General features: G+C 49.3%; 1 protein-coding gene across 3 annotated transcripts in view; it reads left to right on the top strand.

Annotated features, from left to right (window-relative positions):
- Positions 1-25,172, top strand: part of wwc1 (WW and C2 domain containing 1) — a 220,719-nt gene that overhangs the window by 161,568 nt on the left and 33,979 nt on the right. For all 3 annotated transcript variants that reach the window (XM_072512577.1, XM_072512576.1, XM_072512578.1), the window contains exons 19-21: positions 1,990-2,154; positions 8,719-8,811; positions 18,332-18,562. In XM_072512577.1, coding sequence (XP_072368678.1) covers positions 1,990-2,154; positions 8,719-8,811; positions 18,332-18,562 — 489 coding nt within the window. The remainder of the gene's footprint in view (positions 1-1,989; positions 2,155-8,718; positions 8,812-18,331; positions 18,563-25,172) is intronic.

Here is a 25,172-nt window from a genome sequence, read left to right as displayed (position 1 = left end):
TGGCCTGGCTCAATCCAACCTCGGGTCCAGTACACTATTTAAGGTACCCTCCAGGATTAGCTGATGCAAATCAAAATCAGGAATGGAGATGTTGAATCCGCCAAAGCAGTAAGCAGGTAGAAAATTATGAACAAGGTTTATTAGTAATACAATCAAACTCTCCACTCCCCAAAGGGTCTCCCTTCTCGACCTGCTCCCAGGTCAAGGTTTATATACTCATGAGGGCTCCTGACCCACCAACCATTTTCGCAAACTTGTCTAGCCCATTACCCACAAATGAATCTCCTATAGAAACATAAAATCAGGATTCAAAGGTGAGCAAATAACCTCAACCTTTTCACTGGGCCATTCAAACCCCTTGCATTCCAGGTGACCAACTGAATTTGGGCCCCCCCCCCACTGAATCTGAAGTCAGCCATTTCCACCACGAGAGGTCATCCAACAATTATTCAGAGTACAGGCACCAGGCCCAGCCAAGATGGCCACCAAACCCAGCAACAAGACAAAAACAAAGAATAGACTGTAGTCACGGTCAGAAAACTATCCCCATTTCCCCGCCTCACACAATGTCACACCCAAATGCACATGGAAACAGTGAGACGAACAAAAAACACCAACCCCTAATACTACCCCAAACAAAATAAAAGTGCTAAGCTCATTATCTGAAACCAAACTAATATAATGAGCTACAGCTACCCCCGCCACTCCCGTTAGATAACTCTTCAGATAGCAGGTTGACCCCCACCCAGAGTGAAGGAAAATACTTACACAAATAAAATACAGAATATTTAAAAAAACGTTAAAAACATGCTACAACAGGAAGCCATCTATTTCCCATAACAGTTATAGCACAAAGAACAAGCCCCACACATAACCCCCCCCCCCCCCCCCCACCCAAATTCAGCTTACAAAACACTCATCCTACACAAGGACAGAAAAAAAATGTAAACCTGTATAAGGAACACCAACAACGGGCAGCACGGTGGCGCAGTGGGTTAGCCCTGTTGCCTCGCGGCGCCGAGGTCCCAGGTTCGATCCCGGCTCTGGGTCACTGTCCGTGTGGAGTTTGCACATTCTCCCCGTGTCTGCGTGGGTTTCGCCCACACAACCCAAAGATGTGCAGGCTGGGTGGATTGGCCACGCTAAATTGTCCCTCAATGGGAAAAAATGAATTGGGTACTCTAAATTATAAAAAAAAAAGGAACACCAACAACTCTCGATATCCGCATGCCCACCCTCACAACCAAAAGTCTCACAGAAACCTCCATCAACTCTCACCCAGCCCATGTTTTTTAACAGAAGGGTTCGTCTTATCGGATCAAAAAAATAGCCTTCCTCCTTGAAGGTTACTCTGAGCTGTGCCGGGTACACAACCCCAAATTGAACCCCACTCTTGTACAGGGCGGCTTTAGCATTGTTAAACGCCGCCAGCTTCCTTGTCAGCTCTGCACCGACATCTTGATAAAGTCTGATAACGTTGCCTTCCCATTTATAGTCACGATGATCCTTGGCCCACCTCAAGACTCATTCCTTTTCCTGGAAGCACCACCATCCCCCATTTTCTCCACCGAAGAGCCCCGTTTGTCCGTCGACAAATTTCTGCCTTCAATTTTCTTTGACTTGGTCCTGCTGGGCATCTTCCTAATGTGGGCACCTTATACCATCACTCCAATGGTATTTTAAACAAAAACAGCACCTGGGCGAAAAGGGTTAAAAAATACAGTACCCTGGCGGGAGCCAGCTTGTGTACATCTGTTCCCTCGCTCGCCCCCCACCCCCAATATACCACCACCGGAATTCCCCCCCCCCCCTCCCTCCCCAAAGCAACATAGCAACATATTGGCACTACATTGAAATGCACTGCTTTAAGTGTTACTTCTTTCCCCCTACAAGGTAATGATATGAAAATAGTAATGAGGGTTAGCAACAGCGTTGCATATTACTACTGTTTCACAAATTGGTTGGATTATGAGCCTATTATCTCCACAGGTTGATAAAGAGACGAACACAGAGAAGACTGTGACAACTATTTCTGCTGTGCGTCCAAAGGATAGAAGAACCCATGCTGCTCAACAGAGCCCATTTGTGAGAGGCAGTGCTATTATTCGTTCAAAAACTTTCTCTCCAGGCGCACAGAATCCCTATGTGTGTAGGGTAAGAAACAATCTGTGGATTTTGTTCTTAATACCTTTATATTGTTCGAAGCAAGTACTTTGCATCAGTATTCACCAAAGAGAAGGACTTGGTGGATGATGAGTCCTGGGAAAGGGTGTGCAGATAGTCTGGGTCATGTCGATATCAAAAAGGATGAGGTGTTGAGCATCTTGAAAAACATTAAAGTGGTCAGTCCCCAGGGCCTGATGGGATCTACCCCAGAATACTGAGGGAGGCAAGAGAGGAAATTGCTGGTGCCCTAACAGAAATCCTTTCATCCCCATTGGCTACCAGGTGAGGTCCCAGAGGACTGGAGAATAGCCAATGTTGTTCCTTTGTTTAAGAAGGGTAGCAAGGATAATCCAGGAAATTACAGGCTGGTGAGGCTTACATCAGTGGTAGGGAAATTACTGGAGAGGATTTTTCCAGACAGAATTTACTCCCATTTGGAAACAAATTGACTTATTAGCGAGAAACAGCTTAGTTTTGTGAAGGGGTGGTCGTGCCTCACTAACTTGATCGAGTTTTTTGACGAAGATGATTGATGAAGGAAGGGTAGTGGATGTTGTCTACATGAATTTCAGTAAAGCCGTTGACAAGGTCCTTCATGGCAAACTGGTACAAAAGGTGAAGTCACATGGGATCAGAGGTCAGCTGGCATGATGGATACCGAACTGACATGACCATAGAAGACAGAGGGTAGCAGTGGAAGGGTGCTTTTCTGAATGGGGGGCTGTGACTAGTAGTGTTCTGCAGGGATCAGTTCTGGGACCTTTGCTGTTTGTGGTATCTATAAATGATTTGGAGAAAAATGTAATTGGTCTGATTTGTAAGTTTGTGGACGACACAAAGGTGGTGGAGTTGCAGATAGTGATGAGGATTGTCCAAGGATCCAGCAGGGTATGGATCGGTTGGAGGCTTGGGCGGAGAAGTGGCAAATGGAGTTTAATCCAGCCAAATGTGAGATAATGCATTTTGGAAGGTATATTACAGGTGGGAAGTATACAGTAAATGGCAGAACCCTTAGGAGTATTGACAGGCAGAGAAATCTGGGCGCACAGGTCCACAGATCACAAAGTGCCAACGCAGGTGGGTACGGTAGTCAAGAAAGCATACAGAATGTTTGCCTTCATTGGTCGGGACATTGAGTATAAAAATTGGCACGTCATGCTGCAGCTGTACAGAACCTTAGGCCATGCTTGGGATATTGCGTAGAATTCTGGTCGCCACACTACCAGGAGGCTGTGGAGGTTCTGGAGATGTTACAGAGGGGGTTTACCAGGATGTTGCCTGGTCTGGAGGGTATTAGTATGAGGAGAGGTTGAATAAACTCTGATTGTTTTCACTGGAACAATGGAGGTTGAGGATCGACCTGATAGAAGTTTACAAATTTATAAGTGGCATGAACAGAGTGGATAGTCAGATGCTTTTTCCCAAGGTGGAAAATTCATTAATAGGGGACATAGGTTTAAGATGTGAGAGGAAAAGTTTTGAGGAGATGCGTGAGGCAAGTTTTTTTACAAAGCAGGTGATAAGTGCCTGGAACCTGCTCCCAGGGAAGGTGCAGGCTTGGAGGGCTGAAGGGCCTGTTCCTGTGCTGTACTGTTCTTTGTTCTTTGAATACAATCTACAGCTTGCTGATTGTTGTTTTTCTGCTTCTTGCCCCACTGAACTGATTCCTTCCCTCTTCCTCGTCTTTGTTCTCATTTTTCATTTCCCTCTGCCACTTCTCCATCCTCTCACCCATTCCCCTTTATCCCCATCACTGCGGCACTTCATGGTGAACGCAGTCAGCTCGTTCAACTCCTTTCATTTTGAAAAACAGCAGTAAAATGATGCTTCTGAATTTAATAAAAGATAGGTATTATTATTGACAGCCATATGACCAACTAGCGAGCAGGGTCCTTTTCATCAACTGCATCCTACATTTAACCCTTCTCAAGTTTGCTAACACTATTATTCAGCTAATGCATAACTGTATTCATGCTTGCAGATAGAGATAAGGAGCGTGTAGGTTGCATGGAGTGCTGCTTTTGTTCTGAATCCTGCTTTTAAAACTAATTGAATGTTCTTGTTTATTGCGAGACTAATTGAATATAAAAGTAGGAAGGTTATGCTTCAGTTATATAGGGCATTAGTGAGACCATATCTGGAGAACTGTGTACATTATTGGTCTCCTTTTTTATTCATTCGTGGGATGTGGGCTTCTCTGGCTCAGCCAGCATTTATTGCCTATCCCTAACTGCCCTCCAGAAGATGGTGAGCTGCGTTCATGAACTGCTGCAGTCCATATGATGTAGGTACACCTATAGTACTGTTAGTGAAGGAGTAGATTTCCAAGTCAGGATGATGAGGGGCTTGGAGGGGAATTTCCAGGTGGTGGTGTTCCCATGTTCCACTTACCCGCCGGCTCACCATGACCCTTAATTCCTTTACTGTTCTAAAATCTATCTATCTTTGCCTTAAAAACATTCAATGAGGTAACCTCAACTGCTTCACTGGGCAGGGAATTCCACAGATTTACAACACTTTGGTTGAAGAAGTCTGCTCCCCCTTATTTTAAGGCTATGCCCCCTAGTTCTAATTTCACCCTACAGTGGAAACAATCTCCCTGCTTCAACCTTAACTATTCCCTTCAGAATTTTGTATGTTTCGATCACATCCCCCTCTCATTCTTATAAATTCCACTGAGTATCGTCCCAGTCTACTCCGTCTCTCCTCATAAGCCAATCCTCTCAACTCCAGAATCAACCTAGTGAATCTCCTCTGCACCCCCTCCAGTGCCAGTACATCCTTTCTCAAGTAAGGAGACCAGAACTGGACACAGTACTCCATGTGTGGCCTCACCAGCACCCGATACAGCTGCAACATAACCTCCCTGTTTTTAAACCCCATCCCTCAAGCAACAAAGTTCATTTGCTTTTGAAGGAGGATGCACCATTTTCTATTTGGTTGTGTCAGGTGCAGCAATCTTGGAATAGTGCAGAAGGAGGCTCAAAGTCTTGAGAGTCAGGAAACTAGATTCTCGCTGGCGAGATCTCATTTCTGATTTTCCTCACCCCTCGCCTGTGACGTAACGAAGTTCCTGCCCAGAAATGGCGGGAACCTCATCTCAATACATTTTAATACATTTAAATGTCATTGTAGGGCTTCTACGCAATACGTTCTCCCCTCACTGAATAATCATACTTCGTTGACATGATGTCACATCAATATGGTTTACAATAGCTTCTGCAAAACTTGATGCTGTTGAGAGGAACCGTCAGAGGCGCAAAGAGCAGTCTCGCCCCTTGTGGGAGGTGGATATGCCCAGGGCGGATTGGACCCATTTTGTTCAATTTTTTTGATAATTTATTTTTTGTCTCTTCTTTCACTTTTCTATTTGTTTTCAGATGGCAGTTATTCAGGATCCTGCCATTCATACCTCTTCTCGGGGCATCTTTTGTTTCTTAACGTATGCCATTACCACTCTCTTTGGAACTGTACCATGAAATCTTTTGTGATTTGTCTTGCCCTCGATCCTAACACAGACCTTCCCTTTCCTTTCATTCTTCTTCCTACTCTTCCCCCACTTTCACTTGCTAAAATCTGATTATATTTCCAGTTCTGATGAAAGGTCAGATGAAAGTTAGCTCTGTTTCTCTCTTCTCTGATGCTGCCAGACCAGCTGAGTATTTCCAGAATTGTCTGATTTAATTTCGTTATTTGTTTTTTTTTAAATATGCACTGCTTTTTGAAATGTTCTTTTCATTTGTGAATCTTGCTGTTTTGATATTTGAAAATCAGAAATAATTCTTAGTTCCTTTAAGAACATAAGTGCATGTCATGGGCCTTTTCATGGCTCAGGATTTTATCCAGTTGAACAGATGGCACAGCACCTGTTGAGAGGCACATCTTGATGGCATTGATCCTGAGCCTGTTCATTCAGTACTTTTGGTGTATCTTACAGTGACTAGGTCTCCTAAATTGTGTCATTGCTTTTTACACTTAGTGCACAGAGAATCTGGGGGCATGGTTTGTGTTATCACTCTGGTGGGACAGGCCTGTTAGAGCTGGCAAGGCCGGCTTCATAGAGATACGCACTTGATGGCACATGCATGGATGTGTTGCCCTGTTCCGGGTGCTGACTGCGAGATGTGGCGTCATCAGAGGGGTGGAGCTTGGGGGAATTGATAGTCACAATCGCCAATCTGTCGGATGGGTCCAGGTTTCACCCAGTGTCCTCCCCTCCCAGTCGGTGCCCATAGGGTCCTGGGGTTCATCTGGGAATGGAGGGGCAGCTAGTTCGAGCCTTGGCTGCCCTGCGTCATCTGGCCCTTGCAGTCCTGCCGGCTCCCCAATGTCTGCACCATGGTGTCAACGCCCTCGGTGATGCTTCTGAGTGACTGTGTCATGCTCTGCAATGCCGACCTGCGACTGGGACAAGCTCCGCAGCGCTTCGGCTATTCCTATCTGAGACTGGGACATGTCCCACAGTGTCTCATCAAGGTCCGCCTAGACCGGGACTGTCCCCTGGCAAGTCAGTCTACCGAGGCCCTCAAAATGGCCGTCACCGAATGCACCACACCTTGGATACCTCCACATAATGCACCAGGCTCTCCACTACAGTCGACACCCAGCAGTGCTGGTCTTGGTGCCACATATTGCCGGTGCAATCTCCTACGCTCGTAGCCCAGGGACTCCTCCAATCGGCTATGGACCTGTTTGAGTGTTGCTGACATCCCTCTCTGAATATCACAGCCCCCACCCTAACGTTTGCATCAGCTCCAAGTAAACCTATTCCAGAGGCTCAGCATCCGACTGGGGCTCAGCTAGGTCCTGGGATCTAGCAGACCTCCGACTGCTTTCTATGGGCGTCACGGTAGCACAGTTGTTAGCACTGTTGTTTCACAGGGCCAGGGACCCGGGTTCAATTCCCGCTGGGTCACTGTCTGTGCGGAGTCTGCACATTCTCCCCGCGTCTGTGTGGATTTCCTCCCGGAGCTCCGGTTTCCTCCCACAAGTCCCGAAAGATGTGTTTGTTAGGTGAATTGGACATTCTGAATTCTCCCTCAGTGTACCCGAACAGGCGCCGAAATGTGGCGACTAGGGGCTTTTCACAGTAACTTTGTTTCAGTGTTAATGTAAGCCTTCTTGTGACAGTAATAAAGATTATTATTATTATACTGCCTCCACCCGATGTGCATCTGCAATTGTGTGGTGCTCACCAGAATCGACCACTAATGTTGCCCACCGAGGTGCGTGTGTCTGCGCTGGTGGATGGTGGGAATGACAGCCTGACGCATTTATGGTCGCATCCTCGGAGCTCTGCTCTGAGGTGTTCTCATGGGAGGCGGCTGGAGGGGGGAGGGGGGGGGGGAAGACCACCCGGATGGACCAGCACCAATAAGCTGGAGGTCCTGCGGGAGGATGAACATGTGGTCAGTGGGAGGGATAGATCAGCATGTATGGCAAAAACTCGCGTGTGACAGTCCATCTGGCTGGGGCCCGGTGGATCCTCACCTTTACGGCATGCGGTGACCTCCACGTTCTATCCTCGGCCAACCCCCTAACTCCCAGGGCCTGTTCCTTGAATGTGGTGAGGATTCTGATGTCCTGCACGCTGCCGCCAGTCTGGGCCCCCTCTGGACGGTTGTGAGACAACTTCTTCTGCAGGGAGACAGAGAGGACAGCATTAGCCGCACGTGTGGTTCACCAAGGTTGAGTCACAAACCTCTACATACGTGCCATGGAAAGCATCGTATCCGGCTGCATCACAGCTTGGTATGGCAACTGCTCGGCCCAAGATCGCAAGAAACTACAGAGTGTGGTGAACTCAGCCTAAAGCATCACACAAGCTTGCCACCCTCCCATTGATTCTGTATACACCTCCCACTGCCTCAGGTAGGCAGACAGTATTGTCAGAGACTTCGCACACCCAGACTTTGCCCTCTTCCAGACCCTTCCATCAGGCAGAAGACACAGAAGTCTGAAGACCCGCGCATCCAGAAATAGCAACAGCTTCTTCCCCACAGCTACTAGACTCCTCAACAACTCTCCCTTGGATTGATCTGTTCCCCTCTAAGACACTATTCACGGCACCCTAAGCTGCTCTTGCTCATGTCATATTTGCTTGTTTGGCACTTGTTCTGCACTGTAACCAATTACTTATTTGTCAATGTACTTTGTCGATTATTCCTTTTGTCTACTTTTCATTGTACTTCGATACATGTGACAATAAAAATCAATCAATTAATCAATCGATCAGCAGACTGCAAAACATTAGCAAATCAATCTAAATTTCAAAAAATTCAATGTATAAGTTTATGCACAAGTGATTAGAGAGGTTCCAGAGAATAGATCGTCATTGCACTCTCTCAAGAAAAGAACAGTTGTATGTTTTGTATATTTCATACGCTGGGAACTAATGAAAATACTAAAAAGCTTGGTCCTGAGGAATTCTACGATAAAGTATGAGAGCCCTAGGACTTTACTGTGCTCTGTCAACTCTGTTGTGAAGAAATAGAGTAGGTGAAAACTTATTTGTGGAATGTTCTAACAATCAAACAATGATTTTCTTTTCAGCTAAATCGAAGTGATAGTGACAGCTCAATGTTATCCAAGAGGACTCCTTTTGTTCGGAATGCCATGGAACGGCGCAGTTTGCGAATGAAAATGGTAGGGAATAAAATAAGAGTATTTCCTTCATAAAAGAAAACCAATGCCAATGTTATATTATTGTGTCTGAAAACATTTTTTTTAATCTGAACTGTTTTGCTTTAAAATGAATGCAGTAGAATTAACAAATTAAATCTTTAGTTTCAACAACATTATTTATGCATTATAAACAGAAATAGGAAGACTCATGGCAGCTTGTGTAGAAAGAGAAATAGAATTAATAGGCTACATTTTTATGCAGGTGGCCTGTAAATTACGGCATCATGTCTTTAGCAGTACCTGCCCACCCTTGCAGCCACAATTTTATGGGATACAGTTAAATGAGAAATGAGTGCTCACGTAAGGGCCTCATCCTGCCAATGCTCCGATTTAGTGGGCAACAAGAGAGACTTCCACTCAATATTTAGTCTGACAGATTTGACCCTGTGTGCTGCTGGCCTGTGAAAAGGGAAGGGTGGCTCCTTCCTTGGCACCAGGCCACTCCCCTACAGTTTTGCCTCCCCACATCCATCATTCCCTGCACCTGCCACCCTTGGTACGGCGTGCCAACTCTGTCCTATTGAGATCCTGGACTTCCCTGGGTTAAATGTCATATGTGGTTTCTTTTCCTACCAGGACTGCTCCCATCTACCACTCCTGGTGGCGTTGGATGTAGTGCAGAGCTGCTGGCTCCCGATTGGCCAGCATCTCTATAAAATGGGGCATCCTCCTGAGACGGACAGAAGTCTCACCTCAAACTAATTAAATGGCCTTTACCCAAAAGATTTAAGTGGGGCAAACTGGCCAAATAGAAATGGACTTCCCCCACATTAATTCTGGGATGTCTGCCCTCAACGTGCAATCTAGCTCAAAGGTTCAGGTAAATAACGGCAGTGGTAGGGTGATAAATTTTTTAGCTGGTGGGTTGGATTCTGATCAAGTAGGACTGGATTGTGTTGAGCTTTTTGAAATTTATTGGAGCCGTACGCATCCAGGCAATAATGATATTCCATCACTTTTCTGATTTGCGCCTTGTAGATGGTGGATAGGCTTTGATAAATCAGGAGGTGAGTTTCATGCTCTAGAATGCCCTCTCTGTGACCTGTTTGTGTAACAATGTTTCTGATAGTGTTGTATTTATATGGCTTGACCAGTTAAGTTTCTGGTTAAACCCCTGGATGTTGATTGAGATGATTCAGCAATGGTATGCCATTGAATGTCATGGGGAGATGGGTAAATTATCTCTTGTTGGAGATGGTCAATTCCCTGCCACTTGTGTGGCCCAAATGTTATTGACACCTCTCAGCCGAAGTCTGAATGTTGTCCAGGTTTTGTTGCATGGTCATTCAGCACATCGAGTTTTCTCCACCATTCTATCATGACTGATATGTTCCTCACCTGTTAGCTACAATACTACAGACCAAGAGCTGGATTGCAAAATCAGCCAGAGAATCTCCTTCCTAGAACACATGACCTAGGAGCAGGAGTAGGCAATTTAGCCTCCCAAGCCTAAACACCTTCAATGTGATCATGGCTGATCCCATCAAGGCCCCAACTCCATTGTCCTTCCCCTTCTCCATAACCCTTCAACCCATTACCAATTAAAAATCTGTCTAAATCCTCAAATTTACTCACTGTTCCTGAATCCATCGCATTCGGGGGTAGCGAATTCCACAGATTCACAACCCTTTGGGAGAAGTAGTTTTTCCTCAAATCTGTTTTAAATTTGCTACCTCTTATTCTAAGATTATGACCTCTCATTTTAGAATGCCCCACAAGAGGAAGCATCAGCTCCAAGTCTTCTTTATCTATACCTTTTAGCATCTTGTATACCTCAATTAGATCTCGCCTCATTCTTCTAAACTCTAGAGAGTATATGCCTAAACTGTTCAATTTCTCCTCATACGACACCTGTGAACTCTGGAATCAATCTAGTGAATCTCCTCTGAACTGCCTCCAATGCCACTAAAATAAGGGGACCAATGGATTACCATTGACTTCAATTTTGCTGGGGCTCCTTGCTGTCAAGCACGGTCAAATGCTGCCTAGATGTCAAAGGCAGGTCATTCTCAGCTCAACTCTTTTTTTCCATTTCAAACCAACGCTGCAACTCGAGCTGAGTGACCCTGGCGGAAAACAAACTTGAGCATGAGTGAACAGATAATTGCTATGTAAGTGTGTCTTGGTGGCGCTGCCGACAACGCCTTCCATCGCTTTTGCTGATGGTTAAGAGTAGACAGATGGGGCAGTAATGGACCAGATTCGATCTGTCCTTTTTGGGGGGGGGCAAGATATACTTGAACAATTTTCCACATTGACAGGTAGATGCCATGCACTGGAATAGCTTGGCTAGGGTAGCAGCTCAGCCTGGAACATCAGTCTTCAGTACTACTTCCAGGATGTTGTCAGGATCCATAGCCTTTGCCATAACTAGTTCCCTCAAATCGCTTCTTGATATAATGTGGAGGGATTTGAATTGACTGAAGACTGTCATCTGTGGTGATGGGGATCTTCAGAGGAGGTAGAGATGGATCATCCACTCAGCACTTCTGATTGAAGATGGTTGCAAATGCTTCAGCCTTATCCTTATCACAGATATGCTGGGTGGCACCATTTTTGAGAGTGGGAATGTTTGTGGACCGCCCTCCTCCCATTAGCTGTTTAATTGTACACCGTCATTCATGACTGGGTGTGGCAAGACTGCAGATCTTTTATCTAATCTGTTGGCAGTCTGATCATTCAGCTCTGCATATAACATGCTAATTCCCTGTTTATCATGCATGTAGTCCTTTGTTGTAGCTTCAGCAGGCAGGCACCTCATTTTTAGGTATGCCTCAAGTTTCTCCTGGCATGCTCTCATGAACTCATTGAACCAGGATGGTAGTGCCACACAACATGATGGAGGGAACTCCTCATTGAACCAGGATGGTAGTGCCACACATGATGGAGGGAACTCCTCATTGAACCAGGATGGTAGTGCCACACAACACGATAGAGGGTATCCTCAATGTGAAAATGGATCTTTGTCTACACAATGACTGTGCAATGGTCACACCTACCAACACTGTAATGGACAGATGCATCTACAACATGTAGATTGGTGAGGATGATGGCAAGCAAGTTTTTCCCTCTTGGTCCTCTTCCCCTGCAACAGGCCGAATATGTCAGATATGTCCTTCAAATCGCAGCCAGTAGTGTACTACTTAACCACTTTTGGTGAAATCCCCACCTAGAGTACATTCTGTGTCCTTGCTCACCTCATTGTTTCTTCCAAATGACATTCAACCATTGTTGGAACTCTGGGAGGGTGGTAGGTGGTAATCAACAGGTTGTTTCCTTGCCCATGTTTCACCTAGTGCCAGATACTTCATGACGTCCAAGGTTCATTTTGAGGACACGCAGGGCAACTTCCACTCAACTGCATAAAATTGTTCCACCACCTCTGGTCTGACTTGATGAGTATGACCATGTCATGCTGTTGCTTGGATTGGATTGGATTTGTTTATTGTCACATGTACCGAGGTACAGTGAAAAGTACATTTGAATAGTCTGTGGGATTGCCATGGACCCAGGCAAAGGTGAGTCAGTGGGAGAGGGGTTGGAATGTGAGAGAGTGGGCAAGGTAGCTGTTAGCAAAGGCAGGTGGGTGGTTGTCAGCGGGCCCGCCCCTTTCCTGATGCCAGGTCCCTCAATCAGGCACTGAGTGGATGCTCCTACCTTCACAGGTGCTTCTCTCTCTCTTCCCCCCCCACCCCCCCAACTTTCTCCTGCCACCAGGTAAATACCAGGGGGGTGAGGCCTTCCGGCCTCATTTAGTGGCAAGGTGCATGCCCGCCACTCTCCCGTCCGACAAATTGTGTTCCCCGTTGCTACCAAGCCTGCCTTAGGCAGCCAAAGTGGATACTTATACAATATCATTGTTAATTACAGTCAACTAAAAAGAATTATCAGACAATTTGATGCTCATTTTCTTAGTTTGCTTTGAAAGACATTCACAACATTATGCAGAGTTGAGACATATTCATGCAAGTGATCTAATATACATAGGCCAAAATAATTTGGGATAACAAGGTTAAAAAAAATGGAAAATGTAACCGAGACATTTGACCATTAAATAATATGAACTGAGTCTTCCGGTTGCGGCTATGCGGAGCTAAGCCGCACGATTCGGCAGCTCCCGCTATCACGGACCTTCGGGCTCTTTAGAGGAGCCCCAACGGAAATTTTTTTGAAGACGACCCGTGGGGAAGGGAAGAGCGAGGTCCCCCCTTCACCTTTTATGGACCGGACCAGAAGTGAAACGGCCAAAAAAGCGGCATTGGAGCAGCGGGAGAAGCGAGGGAAGAAAAGCAAAATGGCGGCGGCCGGGGACAAAGCGGAGTGCGGGCCGGAGCTGCAGGAGTTCATCAAGCGCTGCTTCGAGGAGCTGCGGAAGGAGAAGCTGGCACCTATGTTGTCGGCGATTGAAGGAGTAGGGATGACCCAGAAGGCCCACGAGGTAAAGATCCAGGAGGTGCAGAAAAGAGTCAGTGAGAATGAGGACGAGATCTTGGGCCTGGCGGTGAGAGTCGAGGAGCACGAGGCGCTGCACAAGAGGTGGGCGGGAAGACTCGAAGACCTGGAGAACAGGTTGAGGAGAAAGAACCTGTGGATCCTGTGTCTCCCTGAAGGAGTGGAGGGGGCCGATGCTGGGGTATACGCGAGCACGATGCTCGAGACGATGATGGGCACGGAGGCCCCTTCGAGGCCGCTGGAGCTGGATGGGGCACACCGGGTGCTGGCGAGGAGGCCCAAGGCAAATGAGCTGCCAAGGGCGATGGTGGTGAGATTTCACCGTTTCACAGACAGAGAGAGGGTCCTGAAATGGGCCAAGAAGGAGCAGAGCAGCAGGTGGGACAATGCGGAGATCCGAATATACCCTGACTGGAGCACGGAGGTTGCAAAGAGGAGAGCGGGTTTCAACCGGGCCAAGGCGGTGTTGCACCGGAAAGGAGTGAGATTCGGAATGCTGCAGCCAGCGCGACTGTGGGTCACACACAAGGATCAGCACCATTATTTTGAAACGCCTGAAGAGGCGTGGACCTTTATTCAAACCGAAAAGTTGGACTCAAACTGAGGGTTTGTGAGGGTGGGGGGGATGTTTGATGGTTGTTGTATATAGGGGGTCAATCACGCGCAGGAAATGTTACATGGGCTGGGGGAGAGAGACAAGGCCGCGACAGGAGCTGCGCCAGAGGGGGCTTAGGAAAGCGCGGGTTTTTTCCCGCGCTAGGGAAGAAAGGCGGGAGGGGGAATGGAGGAACGCACACTGATTGGGAGATTCCCACACGGTGAGGTCAATGGGACGGCGGGGGAAGCCGGGGTCAGCAGGTGTCAGCTGACTTACGGGAGTGATATGGGGGAGCATAAAAGCTAGACACAGGTCTAGCGGGAGGGAAAAGGGTTGCTGCTGCACTGGCCGAAAGGGAATGGGACACAGAAGAGGTGGTCGGAGGGAGAGAGAGCCCCTCCAATCCGGCTGATAACGTGGAACGTGTGGGGCCTGAACGGGCCGGTGAAGAGGGCCCAAGTGTTCGCGCACTTAAAGGGACTGAAGACAGACGTGGTCATGCTCCAAGAGACACATCTGAAGGTGGCGGGCCAAATCAGGTTAAGAAAGGGATGGGTAGGACAGGGCTGGACGCGAAGAATAGAGGGGTGGCAATATTGGTGGGGGAGCGGGTGTCATTTGAGGCCAAGAATATCGTTGTGGATAACGGAGGGCAATATGTGATGGTGAGCGGTAAGTTGCAGGGGACGTAGGTGGTGTTGGGTAAATGTATACGCCCCGAACTGGGATGATGCCGGATTCATGAAGCGCATGTTGGGGCGCATTCCGGACCTGGAGGTAGGAGGCCTGATAATGGGTGGGGACTTCAATACGGTGTTGGACCCAGCACTGGACCGCTCCAGATTGAGGACTGGAAAGAGGCCGGCGGCGGCCAGGGTGCTTAGGGGGTTTATGGATCAGATGGGGGGAGTGGACCCGTGGAGGTTTGCCAGGCCGCAGGCCAGGGAATTTTCTTTTTTCTCCCACGTGCACAAAGCCTACTCCCGGATAGATTTATTTTGTTCTGGGCAGGGCGTTCATCCCGAAAGTGGAGGGAGCGGAGTATTCGGCCATAGCCGTTTGGGATCACGCCCCGCACTGGGTGGAACTGGAGCTGGGAGAGGAGAGGGACCAACGCCCACTGTGGCGGCTGGATGTGGGACTGCTGGCAGATGAGGTGGTGTGTGGGAAGGTGAGTGGGTGCAATGGAGGCCAATGACAATGGGGAGGTGGGGGTGGTATGGGAGGCGCTGAAGGCGGTGATCAGGGGTGAGCTAATCTCCATCAGGGCTCATAGGGAGAAGACAGAGGGCATGGAAAGGGAGAGGTTAGTGGGGGAGATTTTAAGAGTGGACAGGAGATACGCAGAGGCCCCTGAGGAGGGATTACTTGGGGAAAGACGACGTCTCCAGGCGGAGTTTGATCTGTTGACCACCGGGAAGGCAGAGGCACAGTGGAGGAAGGCGCAGGGGGCGACCTGCAAGTATGGGGAGAAGGCGAGTCGGATGCTGGCACACCAGCTCCATAAGAGGATGGCAGCGAGGGAAATAGGGGGAGTCAAGGATGGAAGGGGAGCCACGGTGCGGAGTGCGACGAAAATAAACAAGGCATTCAAGGCCTTCTTTGAGGAGCTGTACAGATCCCAGCCCCCAGCGGGGGAAGAGGATTAGACGATTCCTAGACCAACTGAGATTCCCGAGGGTGGAGGAGCAAGAGGTGGCTGGTTTGGGGGCACCAATTGGGTTGGAGGAGCTGAGCAAGGGTTTGGGGAGCATGCAGGCGGGGAAGGCCCCGGGACCGGACGGGTTCCCGGTGGAGTTCTACAGGAAGTACGTAGACCTGTTGGCCCCGCTACTAGTGAGGACCTTTAATGAGGCACGGGAGGAAGGGACCCTGCCCCCGACAATGTCGGAGGCGACGATTTCTTTGATCCTAAAGCGGGACAAGGACCCACTGCAATGTGGATCGTACAGGCCGATCTCGCTCCAGCAACGATGCTAAGTTGCTGGCAAAAGTGCTGGCTACGAGGATCGAGGTCTGTGTCCCGGGAGTGATCCACGAGGACCAGACGGGATTTGTAAAGGGCAGACAACTAAACACCAATGTGCGACGGCTCTTAAACATGATAATGATGCCATCGGAGGAGGGAGAGGCGGAGATAGTGGCAGCTATGGATGCGGAGAAGGCCTTTGACCGAGTAGAGTGGGAGTACCTCTGGGAAGTGCTGCGTAGGTTTGGGTTCGCGGGAGGGTTTATTAGTTGGGTTAAGCTCCTTTACAGAGCCCCGGTGGCGAGTGTGGTGACGAACCGACGGAGGTCGGAGTACTTTAGGCTGTACCAAGGGACGAGGCAGAGGTGCCCCCTGTTCCCCCTGTTGTTTGCATTGGCGATCGAAACCTTGGCCATGTCATTGAGGGAGTCTAGGAAATGGAGGGGGGTGGTCCGAGGGGGAGAAGAGCATCGGGTGTCGCTTTATGCGGATGACCTGTTGCTGTATGTGACAGATCCAGTGGAGGGGATGGTGGAGGTCATGCAGACTCCAAGGGAGTTTGGGGATTTTTCGGGCTATAAGCTCAATGTAGGGAAGAGTGAGCTTTTTGTAGTACAGGCAGGGGACCAAGAAAGGGGGATAGGGGATCTACCGCTGAGGAGGGCGGAGGGGAGCTCTCTGTACCTGGGGATCCAGATAGCCAGGAGTTGGGGGGCCCTACATAAACTGAATCTGACGAGGTTGGTGGAGCAGATGGAGGAGGACTTCAAAAGATGGGAAAAGTTACCGCTCTCGCTAGCGGGTAGAGTGCAGTCGGTCAAAATGGTGGTCCTTCTGAGGTTTCTTTTTGTGTTTCAGTGCCTTCCCATCGTGATCACCAAGGCCTTTTTTGAGAGAGTAGGTAGGAGTATTATGGGGTTTGTGTGGGCGAATAGGACCCTGAGGGTGAGGATAGGGTTTCTGGAACGCAGTAGGGACCGAGGAGGGTTGGCGCTGCCGAACCTAGGGAGCTACTACTGGGCAGCAAATGTGGCGATGATCCGCAAGTGGGTGATGGAGGGAGAGGGGTGGCATGGAAGAGGGTGGAGATGGCGTCCTGTAAAGGAACGAGCCTGGGGGCGCTGGTGACGCTGCCGCTCTCGCCGTCAAAGTATACCACGAGCCCGGTGGTGGCGGCAACGCTAAGGATCTGGGGCCAGTTGAGACTGCACGGGTGCAATGGGAGCTTCGGTATGGCCCCCAATCAGGGGTAACCACCAGTTTGTCCCGGGGAGGATGGACGGGGGGTTTCAGAGCTGGCATCGGGCGGGGATTAGAAGAATGGGGGACCTGTTCATCGATGGGACATTTGCGAGCCATGGGGCACTGGAGGAGAAGTTTGGGCTACCCCCAGGAAATGCTTTCAGATACATGCAGGTGAGGGCGTTTGTGAGGCGGCAGGTGATGGAGTTCCCGTTGCTCCCGGCACAGGAAATTCAAGACAGGGTGATCTCGGGTGTATGGGTCGGGGAGGGCAAGGTGTCGGCAATATACCAGGAGATGAAAGAAGAGGGGAAGCACTGGTAGAGCAGCTGAACGGTAAATGGGAGGAGGAGCTGGGGGAGGAGATTAAGGAGGGGTTATGGGATGATGCCCTAGGTAGGGTTAATTCCTTCTCCTCGTGTGCCAGGCTCAGCCTGATACAATTTAAGGTGGTTCACAGAGCGCACTTGACGGGGGCGAGGTTGAGTAGATTCTTTGGGGTAGAGGACAGATGTGGAAGGTGCCCGGGGAGTCCGGCGAACCATGTCCATATGTTTTGGTCATGCCCAGCACTAGAGGGGTTCTGGAGAGGAGTGGCAGGAGCAATTTCTCAGGTGGTGAAAGTCCGGATCAAGCCAAGCTGGGGGCTAGCAATATTTGGAGTAGTGGATGAGCCGGGAGTGCAGGAGGCGAAAGAGGCCGGTATTCTGGCCTTTGCGTCCCTAGTAGTTCGGCGGGGGAACGTCCTGTGAGGAGTTGGGGGAGGGGGGGAAGGGGGGCTTGCCTGGGGGGTGGTTGAGCAAGAGAACACATGAAGGATTTGGGAAACTGGCACGCACGGGAGAGAGCCAGTGTACAAAGCTATGTAACATATCGTTTTACCATGTATATATTTTGCTATGTGCGATTTCTTGCTATTTTGTTACGAGGGGGGGGGTTTATTGTTTGTAAGGGTGAAAAATTGTGTTAAAAAACTTTAATAAATATATATATTTTTTAAATAAATAATATGAACTCATTGCTTATGATACTAGTAAGTTTATATTTAGTTGAATGGCTTATAGACCTATAGTATGATACAAACAAATCTTCTCACTCAATAATTCTTTGAGAATACAGAAGGGTGGTGTTAGTTTACAGTTTATAAGTAAGCATTTGATTATTAGATTCCCTCCTGAAAGAAATTCATTATGTAAAGGCAAACATGTTGTCTTTTCCAGCCTTCAATCAGAAGGATAGGATCTGAAAAGCTGGTGCGAACCTCTTTGGATTTGGAGTTGGATCTACAGGCATCGAGGACCAGACAGCACAGGTTAACTCAGGAACTGGATATCTTGAAGGACCTGAGACAACAAATTAATGAGGCCAAAGCCAGAGGAGAGACAGAACTGCCTCAGTGGGTAAAAGAGGATGAGAGGTTTCAGACCCTTCTGAAGCAAGTTGAAATCCAGGTATTGGCATTTATTACTTTGTGTTCAGCTATGTATAGCGGTTAGGAGAGCATGATGTCTCAAACATGTATATTGCATAATTTTCTTGTTAATTTGAGTTGTAATCATAAACCTCTGTTTGAAAATTTCTCTTTTTTTAAATATATTTTATTCAAAATTTTGTGGCCAAACATAACAGTACATAGTTTTTCTTTTGAACAACAACAAAGCAATATAAATACCCGTGGCCAGTTTTAAACAAATAAATAAATAATATATAAACAAAAACAAAACTGAGTGGCAACTGCCTTGTCAAAAAATAGTTACTCTCCAAAGATCCAATCCAACAATCCAATATACATTACTTATAACAAGTGTCTATACATATACAATGACATCCCTGAGAGTCCGTCCGGTTCCTCCCCCTCCCCCCTGGGTTGCTGCTGTTGTCTTCTTCTTTTCCATTCCCTCTATCTTTCTGTGAGGTAGTCGACGAACGGTTGCCACCACCTGATGAACCCTTGAGCCGAACCCCTTAATACGAACTTGATCCGTTCTAACTTTATAAACCCTGCCATGTCGTTTATCCAGGTCTCCACGCCCGGGGGTTTGGCTTCCTTCCACATAAGCAATATCCTGCGCCGGGCTACTAGGGACGCAAAGGCCAAAACATCAGCCTCTCTCGCCTCCTGCACTTCTGGCTCTTCTGCAACCCCGAATATAGCCAACCCCCAGCCTGGTTCGACCTGGACCCCCACCACCTTCGAAAGCACCTTTGCCACCCCCACCCAGAACCCCTGTAGTGCCGGGCATGACCAGAACATGTGGGTGTGATTCGCTGGGCTTCTCGAGCATCTCGCACACCTATCCTCCACCCCAAAAAATTTACTGAGCCGTGCTCCAGTCATATGCGCCCTGTGTAACACCTTAAATTGTATCAGGCTTAGCCTGGCACACGAGGACAATGAGTTTACCCTACGTAGGGCGTCGGCCCACAGCCCCTTATCAATCTCCTCCCCCAGCTCCTCTTCCCATTTCCCTTTCAGCTCATCTACCATGATCTCCCCCTCGTCCCTCATTTCCCTATATATGTCCGACACCTTACCATCCCCCACCCATATCTCTGAGATCACTCTATCCTGCACCTCCTGCGTCGGGAGCTGCGGGAATTCCCTCACCTGTTGCCTCGCGAAAGCCCTCAGTTGCATATACCGAAATGCATTCCCTTGGGGCAACACATATTTTTCCGTCAGTGCTCCCAGACTCGCAAACGCCCCATCTACGAACAGATCTCTCAATTGTACTACCCCAGCTCTTTGCCATGTTCCAAATCCCCCATCCATTCTCCCCGGAACAAACCTATGGTTATTTCTTATCGGGGACCGCACCAAGGCTCTCGTCTTTCCCCTATGCTGTCTCCACTGCCCCCAAATTTTCAATGTAGCCTCCACCACCAGGCTTGTGGTGTATTTCTTCGGTGAGAACGGCAACGGTGCGGTCACCATTGCTTGTAGGCTAGTCCCCCTGCAGGACGCCCTCTCCAATCTCTTCCACGCCGCTCCCTCCCCTTCTCCCATCCACTTACACACCATTGAAACATTGGCGGCCCAGTAATAGTCGTTTAGGCTCGGTAGTGCCAACCCCCCCCCTGTCCCTACTACGCTGCAAAAGTCCCCTCACTCTCGGGGTCTTCCCGGCCCACACAAAACTCATAATGCTCTTCTCGATTCTCTTGAAAAAAGCCTTCGTGACCACTACCGGGAGGCACTGAAACACAAAAAGGAATCTCGGGAGGACCACCATTTTAACCGCCTGCACCCTACCTGCCAGTGACAGGGACACCATGTCCCATCTCTTAAAGTCCTCCTCCATCTGTCCCACCAACCGCGTTAAATTAAGCCTGTGTAATGTACCCCAATTCTTGGCGATCTGGATCCCCAAGCACCGGAAGTCCCTTGTTACCTTCCTCAACGGTAAATCCTCTATTTCCCTGCTCTGCTCCCCTGGATGCACCACAAACAACTCGCTTTTCCCCATGTTCAATTTATACCCTGAAGAATCCCCAAACTCCCCAAGTATCTGCATTATCTCTGGCATCCCCTCCGCCGGGTCCGCCACATACAACAACAAATCATCCGCATACAGAGATACCCGGTGTTCTTCTCCTCTCCTGAGTACTCCCCTCCACTTCCTGGAACCCCTCAATGCTATGGCCAGGGGCTCAATCGCCAGTGCAAACAATAACGGGGACAGAGGACATCCCTGCCTCGTCCCTCTATGGAGCCGAAAATAATCGGACCCCCGTCCATTCGTGACCACGTTCGCCATCGGGGCCCTATACAGCAACTGTACCCATCTGATATACCCATCTCCAAAGCCAAATCTCCTCAGCACCTCCCACAAATAATCCCACTCCACTCTATCAAATGCTTTCTCGGCATCCATCGCCACCACTATCTCCGCTTCCCCCTCTGGTGGGGGCATCATCATTACCCCTAGCAGCCTCTGTATATTCGTGTTCAGCTGTCTCCCCTTCACAAACCCAGTTTGGTCCTCCATGAACCACCCCCGGGACACAATCCTCTATCCTCGTTGCCATTACCTTGGCCAGAATCTTAGCATCCACATTCAGGAGGGAAATGGGCCTATAGGACCCGCATTGCAGCGGGTCTTTTTCCTTCTTTAGGAGGAGCGATATCGTTGCTTCTGACATAGTCGGGGGCAGCTGCCCCCTTTCCCTAGTCTCATTCAAGGTTCTCATCAGTAGCGGGGCCAGCAAGTCCATATATTTCCTATAAAATTCCACTGGGAATCCGTCTGGTCCCGGGGCCTTCCCCGCCTGCATGCTCCCAATCCCTTTCACTACTTCCTCCGTCTCAATCTGTGCTCCCAGTCCCGCCCTCTCCTGCTCCTCCACCTTAGGAAATTCCAGCTGATCCAGAAAGCACATCATTCTCTCCTTCCCTTCCGGGGGCTGAGCTTCATATAATCTTTCATAAAATGCCTTGAACGCTCCATTCACTCTCTCCGCACCCCGCTCTATCTCTCCCTCCTCATCTCTCACCCCCCCCCCCCCCCATCTCCCTCGCTGCTCCCCTTTTCCTCAGTTGGTGGGCCAGCAACCTGCTCGCCTTCTCCCCATATTCGTACTGTACACCCTGTGCCTTCCTCCATTGTGCCTCTGCATTACCCGTAGTCAACAAGTCAAATTCTACATGTAGCCTTTGCCTTTCCCTGTACAATCCCTCTTCCGGTGCCTCTGCATATTGTCTGTCCACCCTCAGAAGTTCTTTCAACAACCGCTCCCTTTCCCTACCCTCCTGCTTTCCTTTATGTGCCCTGATAGATATCAGCTCCCCTCTAACCACTGCCTTCAACGCCTCCCAGACCGCGCCCACCTGAACCTCCCCATTGTCATTGAGTTCCAAGTACCTTTCAATACACCCCCTCACCCTTAAACACACCCCTCATCTGCCAATAATCCCATGTCCATTCTCCAGGGTGGGTGCTGTTCTTTTTCCTCCCCTATCTCCAGGTCCACCCAATGTGGAGCGTGGTCCGAGATAGCTATAGCCGTGTACTCCATCCCCGTCACCTTCGGGATCAGTGCCCTTCCCAAAACAAAAAAGTCTATCCGTGAAAAAACTTTGTGGACATAGGAGAAAAACCAAAACTCCTTACTCCTAGGTCTACTAAATCTCCAGGGGTCTACTCCTCCCATCTGCTCCGTAAAGTCCTTGAGCACCCTAGCTGCAGCCGGCCTCCTTCCGGTCCTGGACCTCGATCTGTCCAGCCCTGGGTCCAGCACCGTATTAAAATCTCCACCCATTACCAACTTTCCCGCCTCTAGGTCCGGGATGCGTCCCAACATACGCCTCATAAAATTGGCATCATCCCAGTTCGGGGCCTATACGTTCACTAAAACCACCGCCTCCCCTTGCAATCTGCCACTCACCATCACATATCTGCCCCCACTACCCGCCACTATGGTCTTTGCCTCAAACATTACCCGCTTCCCCACTAATATAGCCACCCCCCTATTTTTTGCGTCTAGCCCCGAATGAAACACCTGCCCCACCCATCCTTTGCGTAGTCTGACCTGGTCTATCAGTTTCAGATGCGTCTCCTGTAGCATAACCACATCTGCCTTAAGTTTCTTTAGGTGTGCAAGTACCCGTGCCCTCTTAATCGGCCTGTTCAGCCCTCTCACATTCCACGTGATCAGCCGGGTTGGGGGGCTCTTTACCTTCCCCCCCCCCCCCCCCCCCCCCCCCCCCCCCCCCCCCCCCCCCCCCCCCCCCCCCCCCCCCCCCCCCCCCCCCCCCCCCCGTCGACTAGCCATCTCCTTTTTCAATCCAGCTCCTCACCCGGTTCCCACGTAGCCGAATCTCCCCCCCCAACGGCGTCCTCCCACCCCGACCACCCCACCCCATACCAGCTCCCCCTTCTCCCCAGCAGCAGCAACCCAGTTAACCCCCCCGCTAGATCCTTTTCTAGCGTAATTGCACCCCCCATGTTGCTCCCAGAAGTCAGCAAACTCTGGCCGACCTCGGCTTCCCCCCGTGACCTCGGCCCCCACTGTGCGAGGCCCCCTCCTTCCTGCTACCCTGTTCCCGCCATGATTACCATAGCGCGGGAACAGAGCCCGCGTTTCCCATTTGGCCCCGCCCCCAATGGACGGCGCCCCCAGCTCCTCATCCTCCCTCCCCCCTCCCTCATGACATGGGGAAGAGAGAAAAGTTACAGGGTCACAGGATTAACAACTTGGGAAATCATCTCTTCCCCCTTTCCCCCCCCCCCCCCCCTTCACCCCACGTAATCACCCCACCACTTTGTCCCAAACGTTCTTTTTCTAGCCCGCTTATTCCAGTTTCTCCTCGACAATAAATGTCCTCGCCTCTTCTGCCGTTTCAAAGTAGTGGTGTTTCCCTTGATGTGTGACCCACAGTCTTGCCGGCTGCAGCATTCCAAATTTAACCTTCTTTTTGTGCAGCACCGCCTTGGCCCGATTAAAACTTGCCCTCCTTCTCGCCACCTCCGCACTCCAATCTTGATATTCGCGGATCACCGCGTTCTCCCACCTACTGCTCCGGGTTTTCTTTGCCCATCTGAGGACCATCTCGCTGTCCTTATATCGGAGAAATCTTACCACTATGGCTCGAGGAATTTCTCCAGCCCTCTGTCTTCGCGCCATAACTCGATAAGCTCCCTCCACCTCCAACGGGCCCGTCGGGGCCTCCAATCCCATTAACAAGTGAAGCATCGTGCTCACATATGCCCCGACGTCCGCCCCTTCTGCACCTTCGGGAAGACCAAGAATCCTTAAATTCTTCCTCGCATTATTCTCCAGCACCTCCAGCCTTTCCACACACCTTTTGTGTTGTGCCTCGTGCATCTCTGTCTTCACCACCAGGCCTTGTATTTCGTCCTCATTCTCAGCAGCCTTTGCCTTCACGACCCGAAGCTCCTGCTCCTGGGTCTTTTGCTCCTCCTTTAGCCCTTCAATCGCTTGTAATATCGGGGCCAACAGCTCCTTCTTCATCTCCTTTTTAAGTTCTTCCACGCAGCGCCGCAGGAACTCTTGTTGGTCAGGGCCCCATATTAAACTGCCACCTTCCGACGCCATCTTGCTTTGTGCTTGCCTTCCTTGCCGCTGCTCTAGAGGATCCACCGCAATCTGGCCACTTTCCTCTCCTTTTTCCATCCGTGTCCAGGGGGGATTCCCTTCTGGTTTACCGCACAGTGTTTTTAGCCGTTAAAATTGCCGTTGGGGCTCCTATTAAGAGCCCAAAAGTCCGTTCCACCGGGAGCTGCTGAAACGTGCGTCTTAGCTGGTCATCGCCGCATCCGGAAGTGTGAAAATCTCTCTTGATTAAAAGCAAGTCCCTGACACACACTGTCATTTGATCCAGGAAGAAGCAAAGTTTTGTTGAAATGAGGGCAATAGCTTTGCAAATTTGCCGGGGTCACATCATTAGAAACCAAAGTTTTTTTAAAGAAAAAGGATAAGATTTTAAATCCATTAATGTGAATGCAGCTAAGATTTGTTTTCAAGGAAAGAACGGTACATATGCATTTATAGGCGTTGAATGCTTGATAATCCTCTGTGTTTGTAAATGACTTGAGGTGGCAACTAATTTACGACAATATTACAAATCACAGTTTAGCTGTGTGTCTTGGATGTTGGGTATATAGTAATTGTTACCTTTTGTAACAAAAGCTACGGCTGAGATTTTCCAGTCCCGCCCACAGTGGACGCCATGGCAGAAAGGAGCGGAAAATATCGTGAGAGTAAAGAAAAAAGGTTTATGTCAGTAGGAAAACGGGTTCCAATCATCTGCTCCTGACTTAAATGGTGACTCGTGTTTCCCACCGTGCAATGTCAGGAATATCATTTTAATACATTTGAAATCATGCATACTTGTATTGGCTGCTCGCTAGTATCATCTCTCACGCTGGATCAATCAGCAATGTCGGCGTCCGATTGGACTGATGTATTTCACAAGTGTAAACTGGCAACTTGCACATTGCTTATGATTTTTGAGGTTCGTTCACCAACCTGTGCAGTGCTTATGGCATCTTGGAATCAGTGCCAGGCTTTGCAGGCAGCACCACATCACTTTCAGGAGGT

Source organism: Scyliorhinus torazame, chromosome 7 (assembly GCF_047496885.1).
Source record: "Scyliorhinus torazame isolate Kashiwa2021f chromosome 7, sScyTor2.1, whole genome shotgun sequence".
Taxonomy (NCBI): domain Eukaryota; kingdom Metazoa; phylum Chordata; class Chondrichthyes; order Carcharhiniformes; family Scyliorhinidae; genus Scyliorhinus; species Scyliorhinus torazame.
This window is presented reverse-complemented; position numbering and strand designations above follow the sequence as displayed.